This window comes from Porites lutea, chromosome 9, assembly GCF_958299795.1.
Source record: "Porites lutea chromosome 9, jaPorLute2.1, whole genome shotgun sequence".
NCBI classification, from domain to species: Eukaryota; Metazoa; Cnidaria; class Anthozoa; order Scleractinia; family Poritidae; genus Porites; species Porites lutea.
Window position 1 is genome coordinate 24,992,104 of NC_133209.1, and position 19,583 is coordinate 25,011,686.

Sequence of the window (19,583 nt, forward strand, 5' to 3'; positions counted from 1 at the left end):
TATCCTACTAGCAAACCAGCTTTTAATGACTTGGCAAATGTTTGAAACTATATTTTACTCCACGGATATTATGTTTAAAAAATCTTGCCAAATCTTGGTCTATAGGGGTGAAAGAAAACTTCCACGAAAAAAATTTCGACAATTTGGCTACACCTCAGGAGGTTGTCCTGAATTTACATTCAGCAAGAACTGAGGCATTTGCCAAGTCATTAAAAAAAGGAGGAAACATTGACAAGTGTCTGCCCCAGTCCACTTTCAAGCAATGCCTGATCTAGAAAAGTCAACATGGCTTTACATTGGGTGTATGATACATTAAATACATAAAAACACCCAATGAATACTGTCACTGCATCAATCTTCTTCTGGTCGAGGAAGCTGGCAAATAATGCCTCCCTTTGTCACAAAAAAAATCCTGATTTTTCCTGTCAACATCTGCATCCCTCTGCAACAAAAACAAATGTCGTAATTTTAGAAATGATTATAACAATAATTAAAACACAACAAACAGTGCCAACACATAAAACGTCAGTATGTTCATAACAATACTATTGTGAACAAAATGTTGGTTTAATTTCTTCTTTCCAGTTTTCAGGTATGTATGTATGGTATACTGTATAAATTATAGTTGTTCACATTATGCTTACTTTATGCTATGGGAAAGAGAATGATAGCATGATTATGTCTAATGCATTCACACATCATTGAGGAAGTAATAGTGTGCTTAAGATCCGACGACGGCGAGATTCTACGACGGCAGACTTGGTCGAGGGGGCTTGGGGTGAGGTCGCCGTCGCAATGGCGCGAAAAATAGCATTAAGAAAGCTCGCGCGACGGCGGGTTGTTGTAGCGCCTTTTCCTGTTGAAGTTTAGAAATAAATACAAGAGCGATGGCTACTTTTAGAAAGGTTCGTGAATTGTTACTGACAAGTTTCGATGATGGCGACATTGCAGAAGATGAATTTTTACTGTTGTATGATATCAGCAGATCTAAAAATCCGGATTTTCCCCACCAGAATTACGACCATTTTGACCTCGAGAGGCTTGACGAAAGTGAATCGAAAGCAAATCAAAGCGGTCTTAGTCATGTTTGTGTACATGTGTACATGTGCAATATGCCGCCTAATTCAAGCATAAACTAGTTTCGAGAAGCAGGCGTTTCGAGTCTCAACGACGATGGATTTTTTTGCCTTACTGAAAGCTCTTGATTAAAATTACATTGTAAGAGAAGCTGAGTGAAAAAAAAAAACGCTATTTCGAGAAAAGATGAGTGGCATAATCCATTGGACCTCAATTTAATGCCGAAACAAGTCTACGATATCACAATTGTTAATAAACACATCAATAAACACAAGAAAAAACTTGTAAAACTTACTGGGTTGCTTTCTTTGTCGAGTTGACCGAGTCCATGGCGATTCAAAGACGAGTCAAACTGTTTAGAGAAGGCAAACAAATTTAATTTAAATACCGTGTTCAAATCGTTTAAGTCGCTTAGAAATTCGACAAAAATGGTCTACTGAGAATAAACTCTTAACAGTGCTAAAGAATTTCGCTCAAAATGTGTTTAAATGGCATTATTTTGATCAAGTCTACTCACGTTTTACACGCGACGGCAAAATGGCCTTCTTCACGTCACAGACAAGGCCGCTACTGCGGGAAACTTCGAAACGACGGCAGCGGGAAGTCTTTCTAGCAGTAATTTCACTTCCGCTCGCCGTCACAGGCGTCTGCCGTCGTCGGATCTTAAGCAGGCTAATTACAGTGTGCATGTCCTGATACAAGAAGAGTATTTTAGTACATGTATTTCCCACGAATCAAGAAATTTTGCAGCTGTAAATCAAAACTTGTTAAGTATTTATGTAGCCATTATTATTCTGTGAGATTTGGTGTAGTCTGGTGACAGGAATGGCTCCCAAGGGATGCCTTCATAATAAAAGCTAAATTGCACCTCCATTTTGTCTGACTTCCACTTGTATCCAGGCTTCCCAAGCATTTAGGGTTCAATGTACAGTTGAGTTTGTAGCACTCCTGTAGTATTTTGTATCACAATATCAGGAAAAACACTGTATTCCCAAAAAAACCTACCTCTACAATAGTGACAACTTCCTCCCGAAGTCCTCTTGGCACTTCGATCAATGCCGCAGAACCATGTTCACTACCAAAAGGATGCCCAGCTTTCTATATCTGCTATAGAAGAAATGTTATTTAATTAAAACTGGTTTCCTTGGAGCACCAAGTTTATTTACACACAATTCTGAGTAATTCTGGGAGCAAATTGACTGACAGACCCTCTTACCTAAATCACACCTGCAGAATTCTGCAACCTAAAATTCTATTTCCTAATTTTATACATTATTATATTATTACAATTCACATCATTCGTTGAAACCCTTTAAGCCTTAAGAGTGATAAGCATCAAATTTCTCCTCGTAATATCAATGCTTTGTAAAACGGCTTTCTGTCGTCTGTATAGTTTTGTTCAACTTGTTTTTTGCTTTGGCTTGGGCTCCAGTACCTTAGCTTATCATGTCAGAGATATTTCCCACACAAGCTCGAGGACCGTACGTGCACTAGTCTGGCAACCATTGCGAACTGGATGGCACTATTTATTGTTACCAAGACGTATAACATCATGCAGACGTCGATGACCATTCAGGGAACGTATTGGTTCTTTGGAGAATGCTCCATTCTTGGTTTTTGTCTTTGTTTATATGGCTATGCCGGAAACTATAGGAAAAACCCTAAAAGAAATCGAAGCTATTTTTAGTAAAAGGCTAAATGACCTACCACAATAACGCGTTTTCAAATGAAAACGCTTATTTTTTGCTCTGTTTTCCCTTATCGAGTTAAAACTAAAACCTTCTAAAACGCTGATGAAAACGAAGCCGGCTTAAGAGAACGGATATTTTAAAACTGGAGTCTTAGAAAAACGAATTGTTTAAAAAACACTCCAGTTGCATGGCGGACAGATGAAAAAGGAGACATTTGAAAGCGATGAAGTCAAAAGCCTGCATGGGAGAATTTTGAAACCTGTTGTTTACAAGTTAGGTGAAAACCATGGCAAAAAATGCTGGTGCATGGTTTGATCAGAAATATCTTTATTTGCTTGGTTTTTACTAAGGTGAAAACGAATCTTTTTGAAAATGCATTAGCAAGGTCGGCGCCTATTTGAACTGTGTAGCCATCCGTTTCAGTAATCAGCAGAGTTTGAAGGGGTTGGGGGAGGGGGGGGGGGGGGGCTGGGTGCGTGCAGTGAGGGGCTTGAAATTGAATGCCAATTCTTGCTTTCTCTGCAGAAATTTTCAAAAAAAGATGCAAAGTAAAATCCATTAGTTAGCTATTTTAGCGGTTACCTTAGGCTACGTTCAGACGGTACCGGTTGAAAATTTGTGCGTTAAGGTGTTCCGTTTTCAGTAAACTACCAAAACTACCAAAAATATAGACCCACAGCCGTTCAAAAGTCCGTGTAAACAGAACGGAAAAATCCACAAAATATTGAAGAGTCCCATGTGAACCAAAAGTCCAGGTAAATGTAGTTCTAGCCCGCGAACAAGGTTTTTCCCAGGCTAACTTACCTATATTCCTAGTGTTTTCTGTAAGCTACAAGCTATGCGGTATAAGCCCATTGAAGGCCCGGTGACAGGTAAAGGGCGAAGCCTCTACTATTCAGACGGGCAACCTTTATTTAATGCGCCAGTTTTAGCATGTGGCATGCTATGCGCTGTAGGACGAAACTACGAATTTCGTGCCTTATTCCATGTAACCTTAATCACGTAATACCATTCGTTTTGTAATAGAAAATGACCACGCACGCGACGAAAGGGGCGAGCCGGGAAGGTCTTCTCGAGCTGCCGCCCTTGTTTCTCGCGCTTCGGGCTTCATCGCTAAACGCTCGCGCGCGCGTGCACTCCCCTAACTAAATCTGAAGAAAAAGAGAGAATGCTCGCAGTCTAGTTTTTTCACGGAAATTTAAAATGTTTGCTTAAAATAAGATTAAAGAAGAGCTTGAATGAATATGCTAAAATGATTTTTCCCATCACTTATAGAATAAGTGACTGACCATAAAACTCTATTCAACTGTCACGGAAAACGTTTTCGGCCGTCAAAGCCGACATTAAAATGATGATTGGACCTCTATTCTCGTGACTTGAAACTGCTGTGGGGTTACTTGAGCAACGCTTGTTTTGGTGAGAGTTTTTACCCACGAGCTGACGCCGGTTCACGTACAATTTGAAGAAACCGTAGGATGTATCTGTCACGAAGCTAACAATGTCAGTACAACATCTAAAATACTGTTTCCATGAAAAGCCTTAAATGACAAAAAACAAAAGAAAAAGTAGGCATAGCAAAAGCCATAGAGATGGAATCGACCTACTCATTCGATTCTCATGGCTTTCGGTAAGAACGGAAGACAATAATATAGGCTCCGCTGACATCGACCTGACAGCAGGTCGAAACTTGCTGCTGTATTTTCTGCTGCTCATTTGATTTATTTAAAGTTGCCTTTTGCTCCGGTATTGAGGAGCCTCTTGTAATCATAGCCAAAGTCGCACGATCAAGTCTTGACTTAAACATTATACACTTGCCATCTTTATAGCAGTAACGTGGTCTGTGAGCATTTCTTAGTTTAAGGTATGACCATGCACTCAATTAAATGAAACTACTTTTGCACCACCTAAGCATACTGCTACTCTTTCTTTATATACATTTGATCTTTTAAAATTCTTTCTTTTTTTTTTTGACTTGGATGTCTCGCACTTTTCATTAAAAAAGGATAAAAACGGTTTAGCAGATGTTTGAACTTGCAAACGTCATGAAAGCAGGTGAATGCAAACATCAAACTTATTTCTATTCAATGACTAATCACTTTGAAATAGAGACCATAAAATACATGATCAAGCGCTATTATATTACATGTATTTACGAATCAAACCTTATAACAGCGCTGATTGATTATGAGTTGATATGATGAACAAGAAGGTGACTAAAACGTCAAAACTGAAAATGACAAATCTTTACAGAAACAAACTTATCTGTCTCAAATGCCGACTTCTGCTTACTTAGTGGAAAAATATACCTCATAATAGTACAGTAGGCATCTCCTTAAAAAAGTGAAGTTAGTACGAAATCCTCAAAACGCGGTATTTTGCCAAGAAAAGAACAGCCATTGTATGTTCGAACTTCTCTGTGAAAGGTAAGTGCATCTCTACTAGACACCTTTCTTCAGTGTGAAGGAAAGGTCGATCAATTCACCAGCGCAGGCAATAAAATGCTATCGCCTCAGGGTCGCCTATATCGACCGATGTCAGTCTACTAACGATTCACCAGCCCTTGTACTATACCATGAGTAGGAAATAATTAAGGTTTAAGAGCTTTTAAGAGATCGTTGGCTTCAGAAATTTCAATTATTTAATCAAACCTTCGGGCGATAGATCTGTTTTCTCATAAAAGATAAAAAAGAAAAGCAAATCTAATTCACCATCTTAACAATAAATTGAACTAAGTTTGGCTTTCAGCTTGGATTTTAACTTGACAATTCTCAAATCTTTAGGTCATTTTTCAAAAAATGCCTGCAAATGTACAAAGGAAAACGGATATTACCTTTTAGTTTTCTATTTAATGTTTTTATTAATGTTGATTGTATTATGTGAAAACACGCTTTTTCACTTTAACACCAGTGTGGGAACAGGTTTTGCCTTCACGAAAGGGTAAATCGACGGACGGGGAAAAACTCTAAAACTCTCTGGGAAAGGCCTTTTCCTGGGGACACTCGCCGGCTGCGGGAAGGCACAGAATCTCTTACGCCTGCTGAATACCCTTGAGACAATGAGCCCCAATGTAGAGGTTTAATCTAAGACTAAACCGCGGGTACAGTCAAAACATAACTAAACAAAATGTAACCAAGACTAGATGCAACGAAGATAAAACCAGGACGTAACCAGGAAGTAACCGAAGAAGCTCCTACAAAGCACTCGTATTTAAGCCCAAGCTAGCGAAGCGATACAGATTACATCACAACTCAACGAGTCTTATTACAGAGCACAACAATCATTTCTACAAGACTATTGGTGGAAACCTAAGCTTGCTTTGAAACATTAATTACTTCCAAAAGCTACACAGGTGGATAACGGCTCTTTACAGGTTGATTACGGCTTGAAGACTAAATACAATTATGAATTGACAAATAAGTTTACGCTCAATAAATCAACAGGTTGTTTACGGCTAAAAGAAGTTAAGACTAAGGGATAATTGATTTCTACATTGGCTTTTCATGTTTTTATCAGCGAAATCAAAATACCTGCATACAATAAATCCCGTCTTCACATTCCCCCACCTTAAGTTTCAGCTGTCCTCAGCTGAGTAGAGGAAAAGGAAAACAATAAAAAAAATATACGAAAAATAAAAATTAAGAAAATGCACAGCGAATTAAACTTTCTAAAACCTACGTTTGATATTAATGTTGAAGTTTTATATTTGATTTTCTGGTTTTTGGGAAATTTTGTATTTGTTTTTTTGGGCCTGAACCGCGGCATAAACCGAACTAGCCGAAATATTGCAACAACAACTGGTCAGCGGTTACTGTACTGTGTAAATTCTCGACCAAGGTAGAGACACTTGTTGGCTGTGTTTCTTCATATACTCCATCTAACTCGTCACATTATTGCTCGCCTCGGTTTCTGGTTCATAATCGTAATAATATCCCAGTCGCCATCGAAGTCATCATCGTTAAAGTCTTGGTAATTGGTCGTTGTGGCTTCCGGTAGGACATCATCATAATAATAAGCCCAATCAACGGAGTCATATTTGGGAGGGTCGTTTATAGGCAACTCCGGATGGCTGGAAGGGGTTGGAGTACTGTCCTGAAAGGCAGCTATTCGGCTCTGATGTGGCGGCGGTGGTAAGGCTCGCTGTCCTGCTTGAGGGCCACTTGAATATTGTGTATAGCTATCAGGAGCAGGGAGCGCGTACCTGGGCACTAACGTTCGGTCGTGTTCACGGTTGTTCCGTCGTGGACAACTGTTTTGATAATGGCCAGGCAAACCACATACATAACAATAGGGTCGGCCATCTCTTGATCGCTCCCTAGTGTTACAAGTCTCTCGCTGACGTTGTGCGAGACCAGTGATGCGTGCGTCCATCCGTTTTTCCAAACTGTTCATTTGATCTCCCATACGCTTCACAAGTTCCGTTCATTCGTCAATCTTACTCTGGCAACCCAGTTGGGGCTCTGAATAAGCGGTAACTTTATCCGTCTTGGCAACTGTAGATGTAAGTTCACTTAGCTTCTGTGTTAATGTTTCTATTTGTGCTTGAAGTGACTGTTGTGGTGAAGTATTAAGTGAAGCGTTAGGACCTGTTGCTTGTGCGGGTACGTGTTGACTGCGGGTAATTGCTTCAATTAGGCGTTCAATTTGGCTGCTTTCTTTGGTGCTAGTTTCTTGCTGCGATATTGAGTCTACTGTTCTAGCCAATCCTTCTGCTTGCATGAGTGTTTCCGGCATTCGCTCTAGGACTTTGGTCTTTAAAGGTTGCAATAATCCTTATGTGAAATATGTCACTTTGTCCACTTCGGCCATATTGAGTCCGCTAAAAAGTTCATGCATATCATTGATATAATCTGATAGTAATTCATTTGGGCCTTGACGGCGAGCAACTAAACGACGTCGTTTAACCCATGCGCGGTCTTTGGTAGAGTAACGTTTCACCAGGGCTTGTTTTAAAGTGTCATAGTCTCCACGCTCGTCTGGTGGCAATTCAAACATAAACGTTTCCACTGGTCCAGCAAGATTGTTAATAAGCTGTGTTATTGCAGCAGGGACATCCATCCTGATTCCTTTAGAGTCCAGAATTAGTTCCAATTTCTCAAACCATCGATTTATGTCCTCATTTTCATATCCATGGAATTTGTTTATGTTTACGTCTTTATTTAGGAGCTTTTGAGTTAGTTCAGTTAGTGCACGAATGTATTCTCCTCCCATACTGGTTGAACTTGAATCGTCGGTAGGATCAGAGTCTGAGGACGGTTCACTATGTCTAGCGGCGGTAACTCCTAATCCGCCTTCACTACGTGAGAAAAGTTTATAAATATCAGCAGGTGAATCGATAGTCGGTAACTGTTGTCCACCAGCAGTATAATTGATAACAATTGGTGTAGTATTTATCACCTCTGGTTGTTCTATAAATGTAGGATCAAGCGGTGCGGTCGTGGAGGGTAATGTACTACCAGGAGGTGATATATTACCAGTAACAGGTGACGTACTCGAGGGTACCTGTTGACTACCTGTTGCAAAAATGTTATCCGCACAGTTCTCTTTTTCCTTTTCTTTTTCTTTTTCCCTCTCGTTTTCTGAATACAGTTCTTCCTCAGGTTCTACTGACGAGAGCTCTGAGGCGCCGTGGGTCCAAAGCACTAAGACTGTCGTCGCTATCGGAATCTACACTAATATCCACGGGTTCCAAGGTGGTCTTGTTACTGACCCTACAGAGTTTTTGCGAGAAGGTTGCAACAGTTCCGAACTAGTTCCTTCTTTAGCAACTGGTCCACGCCTCAATTCTGGGGCTATTTTTTATTCGACGAAAGGCAAATCCCACTCGACGCAGGCGTCTACTTTCGACTTCGCAGTACAACTTTGGTTCTTACTCCGGCTCCTTAGGTTGAAAGGTTCTTTTCTCTTTGTGAAAAATTCCGGCATTAAGTTAAACACATCCTGTTCTGTGAAGTTTCTTTGCTTCTGGTATTCCTTGCATAATTGCCACTCTTCTCGACCAGTGTGAAAACACGCTTTTTCACTTTAACGCCAGTGTGGAAACAGGTTTTGCCTTCACGAAAGGGTAAATCGACGGACGGGGAAAATTTCTAAAACTCTGTGGGAAAGGCCTTTTGCTGGGGACACTCGCTGGCTGTGGGAAGGCACGGAATCTCTTACACCTGCTGAATACCCTTGAGACAATGATCACAACAGAACTTAGCTCCAATGTAGATGTTTAATGAGGGGGTTAAAGGGGTTGTTGTGTGATACGTGATTAAGTGTTTTAACTTTCCTGAAAGGTGAAAATACGAAATTAAAACCCGTGAACTGGTACTGGTTTACTTGTCGTGATACTTGAACTTTAAAATATTTTACCTGATATTCGTGATTTTCAACTAATTTTTTCGTGAGGTAGTCTCAACTGAAGATAAATTCTACAGGGAAGCCAGTGGACCTTCAAATGAACTTTTCTAAAAGGTCTTTAAAAATTCAAAGGCCGGTTATTTAAACGAATTTTCGCCAGTGGTTGACAAAACCGTGTTCTAAGCCATTTTCAATTTTTTCAACGCTTTTATCTTAACACCGGTTATGGTGAACGTTTCATGGCAGCAGCAGGGTAGACTAGGGTCGTATACGTCCCCATATGGTACCATGTATACAATTTTCCCCTGACCCATTTAGCTTTCAGTTGATGTTAATAAATTGGTCAAGCAACAACGTCAGCAAAGATAGATCTTTCCAGCGATACCTCGTTTTGGGATATTCTGACTAACCCTTACAGAGTTACACTCACAACAAATGGTAAAATTTTGGGGAAAATTCCACTGCCAATTTCGCTGTTTACACACTACTCCTTGAAAATTAAATTTGTTCCTTTCCTAAAAAGTTAGCCAGCCACAATTCCATGCAAATGAAAGACGATAAAGTGGGCAAAAAAGACGCCAATAAAGAACGAAAAAAAGAGAGCGAGAGAGAAAGATCGAAATAGATTCGCCAAAAAAAGTCCAAATTTTGGCTTTTGCGGATGTGTAAAAAACAAAAAAGCTGTTTAATTAGTTGGAAAGTGTGTCTTTTTTCTCGAAAAACTCTTTTTTTGCCATAGTTATGCTAATTAGCTGCGAGAGCAGACAACATTTTTGGCTCTTGTTTCACCCGCCGAGAAAAGAGCGCCTGTGATCTCGAACTGGGAAACGATTTCCGTGAGCTGCTGAGTCAGTTTTTTTTTTCAAGCAATCATAATTAAACTCTTATTTTCGTGGAGCTAACACATCTGGGGTTTTAGTAGCGATCTTGGTTGCAATGGCCGGCACTTGTTAAATTAGAGGGACTAGTTTTTAAATTGGAATGAGTAATGTTTACCATGTCATTAGAAGGAGTATGTTTACCTGACTTCCGTCACTTCTCTGTTTTAGTTGTGCGGGAGGCACAAAAAGCGGAAGACACCAGCATCCTGAACAGGTCGAGCCATGCACTGACTGTCCTTTTACTTAGGAAATTTCCGTGAAACGTGAAAACGGAATTTTAATCCCCATGATGCGTTATTTCTAATTTTAATTTTCGTGATTCGTGCTTAGGACCCCCCCACCCCCTCCTTTACCCCCTCTTTAATCCAAGACTATACCGCGGGTACAGTCAAAACATAACCAATCAAAATGTAACCAAGACTAGATGCAACGAAGATGTAACCTGGACGTAACCAGGACGCTCCTACAAAGCACTCGTATCAGCATAAGCTAGCGAAGCGATACAGATTACATCACAACTCAACGAGTCTAATTACAAAGCAAACAATCATTTCTACAAGACTATTGGTGGAAACCTAAGCTTGCTTTGAAACATTAATTACTTCCAAAAGCTACACAGGTGGATAACGGCTTTTTATATTACAGGTTGATTACGGCTTGAAGACTAAATACAATTATGACTTGACAAATAAGTTTACGCTCAATAAATCAACAGGTTGTTTACGGCTAAAAGAAGTTAAGACTAAGGGATAATTGATTTCTACATTGGCTTTTCATATTTTTATCAGCGAAAGCAAAATGCCTGAATACAATAAATCCTCTTTTCACAATTAATTCCAGTACTTTCTCGATTCATTAAGCAACAAAACTTTATGCTTTTTTTGCTGTTTTTATTAAAAAGGATTCAAATTTCAAATACCATCACTGAAAAACTGGTAGAAGCAGTAATATAAGATGTGACGAACCATTTAAATAGATCCACAGGTTTCAGTGAGTTGCCTTTGACATTTCCAGTTCCCCTTTAACAGGCACAAGTAATTATCAACCTGTAAATATGGCTTTTTAAAAAAAAGACGAGATGAAAACAGTTCAGACAGTTGAAGTTATTTTTGCAAATACTAAGGGCAATTTTCAAGGAATTCTGAAAAATGTTAGCGTAAACCTGGTTTTGCTTAACATAGAGGATCATTTGGAAAGTCATAGGTAAAAGTCTCTCATTTTTTATATATATTTTTACCGATTTTGAATTACAACTTTAATGACAGTCCTATCCGGAGTCAACAGCAGAACATTACAGAAAGTGTTCCTTTTTTAAAAAGAAATTGAAGAAGCTTTAATTACATGCGCCTGTTAATTTTGTTAACTTGTCCGGTGATAGTAACTCTTTGGAAATGTCATAATGAGGTCAACTTAACATGTTGGCCTATTCAAATGGTTTGTCACACCTGGTAACCGCCTGTTCTAAAAAGAGCCAATCAGCGGGAGGCACGAATTCCTAATAATCAATATAATCAATTTACAAGGATGAATTTCTCCATGACTAGATGAACGTCAAGACAAAAGGATCAGATCTCGAAGTTCTGGAGAAGTGCTAATAAGGTTGGTATGAGGCATTCGTTGGACGAATCAGTGCCTTTGTTTGGTTTGTGCTTCAAGCCAGAGTTGAGATCACTTTTACCTTCATTGCCCTTGAAATCAGTGATTTTATGTTCTTAGTAGCCAATTCCGAAATGTGAGGGGTAGACTGTACGCGGTAAATGTAAATGTAGTGCATGTCTATTCTAGGTATCGCTTTTTTTCTTTGTGAAGGTTGTCTCTTTCTTCTTTTGATATAAGATATAATTACAATCTTTAAAGATATAAAGTACAGCTTTTTGGGGGGTAAAAGAGAACGGAAAAAAAAACTACTTGTGCTCGACCACTACAGTGCTTATGTAAACTAAGCGTAACGTTAACCCTTGTGTTTTGGAAAAAAATGACAGTTTTCAAAACAAACCCTTTTAAGCAGATCTCTGACCCAAAGTTTACCAATGACAAACTGGACAATATTGCGAGGCACCCAAAACGTACAGAAACGGAAACCTATTTGACAGTAACTTGCTTTAACTGCTTTCACTATCCAGATCATAAATTCGCTTCTAACACTTGCATCTTTACGTTGCAGTTATTGGTCAGGAAAAACCTCATTTTGTCTTTGAAGTGATCTCGAAGCAATGAATATTGCATTTGTTTTGCTGTCGTTTCTTCTGGCTTCACAAGTAGAATGCCAAGGTTTGTTGTTACAACCACATTTAATGGTGAAGGTTTAGAGTATTTTTAACCTCTTCTACTAATTTAAACACGTAATTTAATGTTTCAGGAGAAAGCACAACAAAGGCAAAACGACTTGCAGTCGCAGAGGAAACTTTTGACGACAACGAGAGCTTTGAAGAGGTAGTGTGTTCACGTTCCCTTGGGCGCTCATATATCTCTTCCATACATAAAAGTACCTTTGACTATATTCGTTATTTTTCACGTTTTTGCGGCTAATCACACGTCTCTGTTAACACTCACCCAATTCCTCACCCCTACTCAAAGTTGTTCCTTCAAGTTTTGACCATGGTCTCGTATTTCTGTCAGCCTTTACAAAGCGAGGAGGGGTCGGGGCATTAGCAAGTACAAAATAAGGCAAAGTTTCTCAAGTGTTTTTGCAACAGGTTGCATCCCCTCCTAAGGGGGGTCGGCTGGTTATTTAAGATATACCAAGAAACGTACGTTCTGTTAATGTCAACTCCCGTCATTTACTCCCGCTATTTTCCAAAAAGGTTATTTAATATTTCATTAATGATGATCCTGTTTTATTTTGATGCGACTAAACTTCCAACTAGACAGTAGAATCTGACAGCAGCAGTGTTAGTGATGACGATTTCCAGGACGAACTTGAAAGCGGAAACTTCAGCAAGCCAGTTGTGATAAAGGTGATATATTTGTTATATCAAATATCATTTTTTGACCGTTGACGGTGAAATTTTAGACCGTTTGACGGCTGATGGTTAACCCCATTGAGAACCTTTAGTAAGGAAGCCAATCAAATAATTGTAGTGGTTGGTGTCACCTAATTTTCAGCTGTACAATGATTTCAATACTTTTTGGCTCCGTTCTTAGGAAAAACCTGGGACAAAGCCAGAGGCAAAGCCAGACTCGGAGGGTGATAACGCTGATGAGAAAAGCGAAGGCGAAGCAGCCAAAACATATGATAAGGGAGACACCGAATTAATAAGAACCGAAGGCAAACCAGGATGGATGGAGAAAGTCTTGAAAAAGGTTTGGAAATATTTTGCCATTCGTAGTAGCTACGAAAACACCCAGTGAGAGAGGTTGCTACATGCCATATGAGATAGACAACCTATGCAATTACATGTGCTCTGAATATTTTCATTTCTAATAGTTCATTGGCTTGTAAAAAAACTAAATGAGACTCAAATGGCTGATCTTATAGCAAATACTTGACAATTCCTCTCTCATTTATGAAATACACAACGCTAACTTTATATTCAACTCAAATTTGTAAAGAATTATTTCACATAGTTAGTAGGAACCTTTGGAAAGAACCAATTGCGCCTACATATCTAATTAATGAAAAGAAAAACTTCTCTTACCACATTTATTAAATTGACATATCCCTTGACATATTTCCCTGATTTTTTTTTTTTTTTAGGCAAAAGCTATATTGAAAAAAAAGGAAAGTGATTCAATGGACGGAGAAGAACACACGTCGGGAAGCCCGACAGACACACAGTTGGACGAGAGTATGGCTGCACTGTAAAAACTTTCTTATACTTTAAGAGGATCTAGATGGGATTCGAACTGACAACTAACAAATGGCCTAAGATTTAACTGACAACTGACACATGACCCTTTCCCCACCCACCCTCCCCACCCCATCCACACTCTTCTTTAAGGTCTTGATGTCACACTCTATGAGGACGGTCTTGAACATGCCAAATTCCAAGAATTTTATTTGAAATTTTATATCAAAATTGCAAAACTCGATGCCACTTATTAGTGGTAGACATATAGTAGACACCTGAGTAGGTGTCCTTAATTATGATTAAACCAGAGTTCGTGATATATATTGGTGACAGTTTATTTTCGTCGAAGTTTCGTTGGTGTTCGCATTATCGGGATGTCGGCGATGCGATAGTCAACTATGAGTATCCGCGAAGTGCTTGTTAAGTGCTTTGTCCCTCTTTTTCTTTTTCGTTCAATGCTCTCTATCACGTGTTTTTCAGGACTGTCTGTTTGTATCCCTCACTCCCATTTTGATCTCTCAAATCACCAAAAGATTCTTACAGTTACTTATCTTAACCATTATGACCACTACAGCTATTTTCTGTTACTGCCCTCTAGTTCCAAGTGGCCCTTTGGAAAAACTGAAAAATGCCTTTGGGACATTGGGATCAAAAGCCACTGGCGCCAAGAAAGGTCTGACTGAGTTAAAGGGAAAATGGAATACGCTTTCGTTCGGAGACAGAGCGACTATGACGCAGACCCTTCAATCCGCTGCCTCAAACATTGACAAGTTTGCTAAAGCAGGAGACGATCCCATAGGTGCAGTACAGGGAGCACTCAATATGGTCGGACAGTTTGCAGCACTTGCTGGTCCCACTGGACAAATTGTTGCCGTAGCTTTGAGCTTCGTCTCTGGGTTTCTGAGTCTTTTTGGAATAGGAGGAAAGAAAAAGAAATCTCTCGGGCAAATCGTAAGAGAAGAAATAGACGAGGCATTGGCTCAGTTTTACGAGCAGGACCTCAGTAATCAGGCTCGAGGTATCGCTCAAACATTCGACGTTTCGAAGGCATACGTGGATAGGCTTGCTCAGTTAGGCAATAAGCTAACCGAAGCCCAAGCAGCGTCACTTGAGAGGAACGTGCCACTGTATCTTGGCCTTAAATTTATGGGAACATTGTCAAGTGAGATAGACCGACTTCTTAGGGCCAATAAGAGAAACGAGGCAAAAAAGACATTGAGATACATCGAGCTGTATGCAAAGATGGCGGTTCTGAAGGACGTGATTATGCAGGAGGTGGCCACTTTGTTGCCAGACGAGCTTGAACCCAACCGACAATCCTTGCTTGCCGCTCATATCGATCTACGCAATCAGCAAAAGAATCTCATTCAATTTCTTCGTGCTGGTCGTTTCGATAAGAGTCATAATAAGATGGCGGTGAATTACTTTGACCCAGATGTGAACCCAGTAACAGATGCCTATATGACCGCTGTGTTGAAAATACCAGATTACGATCGTTCCATGGCAGGAATATGGTGTCTAACGCCAGTCATTTATGGTAAAAGGGAGTTGCCGATCACTTGGCTTAGAAGTCATGGCAGGTTAATGGTGGAAAATCATCCTTACATCAGTCCCTATAATGAAGGCTGCTTTTGGAAACTCATCCCCCATGGTAACCACCTCTATACAGTTGTCAACACCTACGGAGGTCGTAAGCACGACCACTATGGTCAGTACCTGTCGTTTGACACATTATCCAGGGGCAGAAGCAGGCTGACAGTTGAGGGCGACGCAGATCTTTGGGAAATCTACGGCAATCATCAAAAGAGGTAACTAAGTCCGGGAAATTTTCACAAGCATCTCTCTCTCCCGTCCTCACAAACACAAATATAAATCAGTTACAATCACGCCGCTTTTTTTTATTCACCTATATTTAGATCACATTCGGTGATCTTCTTCAGGGTGACTTACTTGCTGTTAACGTATCTGAAACGTACATCACTTTTTAAATTGCTAAATTTCCAAGGCAAGGCACGAGTAACACAACTAAAATGACTGCTATTTTAAACAGCTTAACGAAAATGTTGCGTCATCCCTTGCGCACGCCCACACCGGTCTTTCTGTTCTGGCCATAAAAACCATCATCTTCACGAAGTCCCGAGGCCTGGCGAGCGTTCTTAATTTATACATCCATTGTCCTTTCTTATTCCTCAACTCTTTCTCTCCTATGGCCCTGTCTATCAACTATATACTCACATGTTCTAGAAAGTGTTAGTATAGACACAGGGACCTTTTTAGGGTCCTAATATAATATTGGCTGACTTTTTTTTATAGACTTAGATAATATCTTTACAGGATCCGCAGTAAATGGGGCTGTGACTCGTCGGGTAACAAGTGGTGCAACAGACAGATACAACCTCAGATAGAGTCAAGTGGAGGGTGGAGTCCGAAGAGAGTAACCACCTTTGGTTTGACTTCAAGTAACGTTGGTTATATTTGGTGGATTACAAAGGTACGTGTAAACAAAGTCGAAGGTCGATCTCAATAAATAAACAAATAAATAAATAAGTACTTAAATAAATATAAAAATAAGACACAAGTGGGGTAAATGAAGACGTCATTTCCATAGGATTGTGAAAACAAACTATATTAAATAACCCACGTCCGCTTTCTGCGGTGCGAAAAAGTTCTTGGTATAAAACTCCAGATTTATGGCTTATTTTGTTGAGCCTGACAGGAATTCGGGGAAAGCTTTCACCTTAATTATAATTTAATTGTATGACAACTATCATTTTTCATCAGCAATTGCACAGCTCGGAGCATGTTTTCTTTTAATAATCTTTATTCGCACAGGGCTAAAGAAGTTATAGTACGTGCTAACTTAGTTGTCTGGCATGGGGGAGGTGGGACATTTTTTCCGATAACACATTTCTCGACCCACTTGGTGTGTGACGATGTCCTTGTGAAGTCACATAGTCACATAAGCGATTAGGGAAGATTAGCGAGATCCCTTTAGGTTTCTTGGAATCTGCCCATCTACCCCTCCCCTGAGCAAACATTTTGCTCTAAACGAGAACTAAGGAGGAAAAGAGGGAGGAGAAAAGCATGCAAGGCCAATAATACCAATGGGGATCAGTCAAGATACCTTCTATGATAAACAAGTTTTATTTGTGATTTTCTTATAATCTAGCATAGAAATAGTCCTAGAATTGCGGGTCCTGGATGGCTTCTACAATATTTACTTAGTCCTATTAATGTTTATTGTCATTATCATAACCATTATCATCATCATTATCATTATCATAAGCAGGTGGAATAACATACATGCACGAATCAAAAGCTTTCTTACTAGGTAACTTGCTTAAGCAAGTGTCTTAAAGGAAATTTCTTGGAACTTTGTCGTCAGTTTTGCGGTTAAACGCACCTGACAAACGACTTATGGACGAACTCAACAAAACTGACAACAAAACTTTGGCTCTGAAAATGAAACAGTACAGAACCGGGCTGGGGTGAGGGGTGGATTCTTTGGGTGGGCCGGGTGTGACGCTTGGAGTCGAGAAACTTTAGCCCATAGCGCAAATCTAGTTCTTAAGTTGCCACCCCATACTTAACACTGAACCTGCGCTTTTTTCAAGAAACTAATACGAGGGTGACTATTTTTGTTGCTGTGATACGCTGAGTTGAGAGTAGATTCAAATTTGTCAATTATAGTCAACCAAATTTTGTCATTTCTATGCCCCTTGATGCGAATTAAACTTTCTGAAAACCATACCCTTAACAGCAATGGATATATATGTAGGCCGTGTATGGCAGTTTCCCCTTTCCCCTCCCCCCTCCCCCCCCTTCCCCGGACTAGGTAAGTCACACGTCGGTCAGTGGTTACACTCATCTGGCCGATTAAATCCCACTTTGTATGTATTATTAACGCAGAGGTAATTATTGACCCTGAGCGAGTAATCGTAGATTTTAAAAAATTATCTGACTTTGAATTTTACCGAATTGACCATCTTTACGTGCATCAAAGAGAGTTTAGATAAAGTAATGTTTCTAATTATTTATTCTTAGAAACCCAGGGTCTAGAGAAAGTCCCATTAGAGACAAGGAAAGCCTGGATCTTCAAAACATATGATGAGCAACTTAAAGAACTTAAGATAAATTGGAGCATGTAGTAAACAGAATAGAAATAAAAGGCATTGAAAATACCATAATTATGTCTCTAACCTCTGTTGTTGGCTTATCAACGTGTCACTTGTAAGCGAATTAAACTCATCCACAATGGCGTAGCTACCTGTACGCACGGTACGCACGTGCGTACCTGAAAACGTCGAGGGTAAAAACATAAAATACAGTACAATAAAAAATAAAAATCATAATAATAAAGAAAAGCAAATATATAAAAGATAATGATTAAAAAAGCACAGTTTTCCTCTATTCACTTAACTCTGCTTATTTCAACCCCAAACGTTGAAATAATAACGCGCAGAAAACAAGCTGGGATGGTATAAATGGAGAAATCGTTGTTTTCACTTCGGCCTGTCTTCGCAGTGGACTAAATCAGGAGCCGATCGGCTCCTGACTAAATCGGGCAAAAATTAGGCAAACGTCAAATAGAACATGGTCAACAAAAGCTAATAATGAGCGATTGAGGTTCTTCAGTTGATGAACCAAAAAAAGCGCAAGAATTGTACAACTTACTGCAATTCATATACAGTAAAAAACGCTTAGGCCTACAACCCAGCGTCACCTTTAATGAAAGAAGCAGAAAAAAATTGGGGTCTCAAAAGGGTTGGGAGGAAAGGAATTTGGAAATTTGAACGTATCCGGCCTGGAAAACTCCTGGCTATGCCCCTGATCCATTTTAAATTTGCGCGCTTTTCACTCTAAACAGGGTGCAAATTGTCTGAGAGTAGCCGTTTTGCATTTTGGAAGGGGATAGAAAACCGGCGACGCAGCCCTAGTCCAGTTTTTACATCACTAACCGCTTGCGAGGTTGGGCAATTTCCTGAGAACCGCCAATGCTGCATAACAGGCCAAAAGAAATGTAGTCACGTGGTCAGCCCATGTTAGATGATATGTTTGTCCCTGTGGACCCACAGTATCTTAGCTGTGGTGACACATTCTAATAGCTACCCATTGCAGCTCACAGCTGGATAATAAATACATTACATTTGATAAATCAGCTGAATACATGGGTTAAATCTCAGGTGTTCCAAACTCTGATATGTGAAAACAACAATCAGCAAAATTGGCAACACTGCAGTCAACATAACAATTTACGGGTTCATATGGGAACTCGAGGGAAAAAATCGCCTTTTCGGACCTTATACTGCGAAGAAAAGAAATGAACTGCACTTACCAATCAGCGTATTGTGTCTTCCCGCCAGTGTCGTTTTGGAACGGTTTAAGATGGTTTTGCAATCATGTGTTGACCTTATTAGATTAATGCTGATTTCATTTTAATGAATTGACAGACAAGAAATGATAGCAAAATCAGCCAAATCTTTTCAAAACGACACTAGAACAAATGTATTTCAATTCATTTCTTCTCAATAAGCTGGGATACGGCGAATTGCTTTATCGAAATACTAAAACTGTTTCCATATTAACCGTAAATCCTGCATATTAAGAGCTTTACCGGTCTCCAGCTAAATACCGCGTCACGCAAATACCTGGAAATATTCAAGCGTCCTCTATCACAAAACGAAGAAGCCTTTCGAACCGAAACTTTGTCCCGGGAACTTTGTATAAATTGATTATGACCATTATAGACGTAGCCCGTGATCAGGCTCCACAGTGGAAAAAGGAAAATAACGGGGTCGGCT

The 19,583-nt window shown here is 39.7% G+C and overlaps 1 protein-coding gene across 1 annotated transcript in view; it reads left to right on the forward strand.

Moving 5' to 3' along the window:
• The window catches only part of LOC140949098 (uncharacterized), a 33,790-nt gene extending 15,821 nt beyond the window's left edge, over positions 1–17,969 (forward strand). The window contains exon 8 of the mRNA XM_073398338.1: positions 17,827–17,969. Coding sequence (XP_073254439.1) covers positions 17,827–17,841 — 15 coding nt within the window. The 3' untranslated portion in view covers positions 17,842–17,969. The remainder of the gene's footprint in view (positions 1–17,826) is intronic.
• Positions 17,970–19,583: the final 1,614 nt, after the last annotated feature.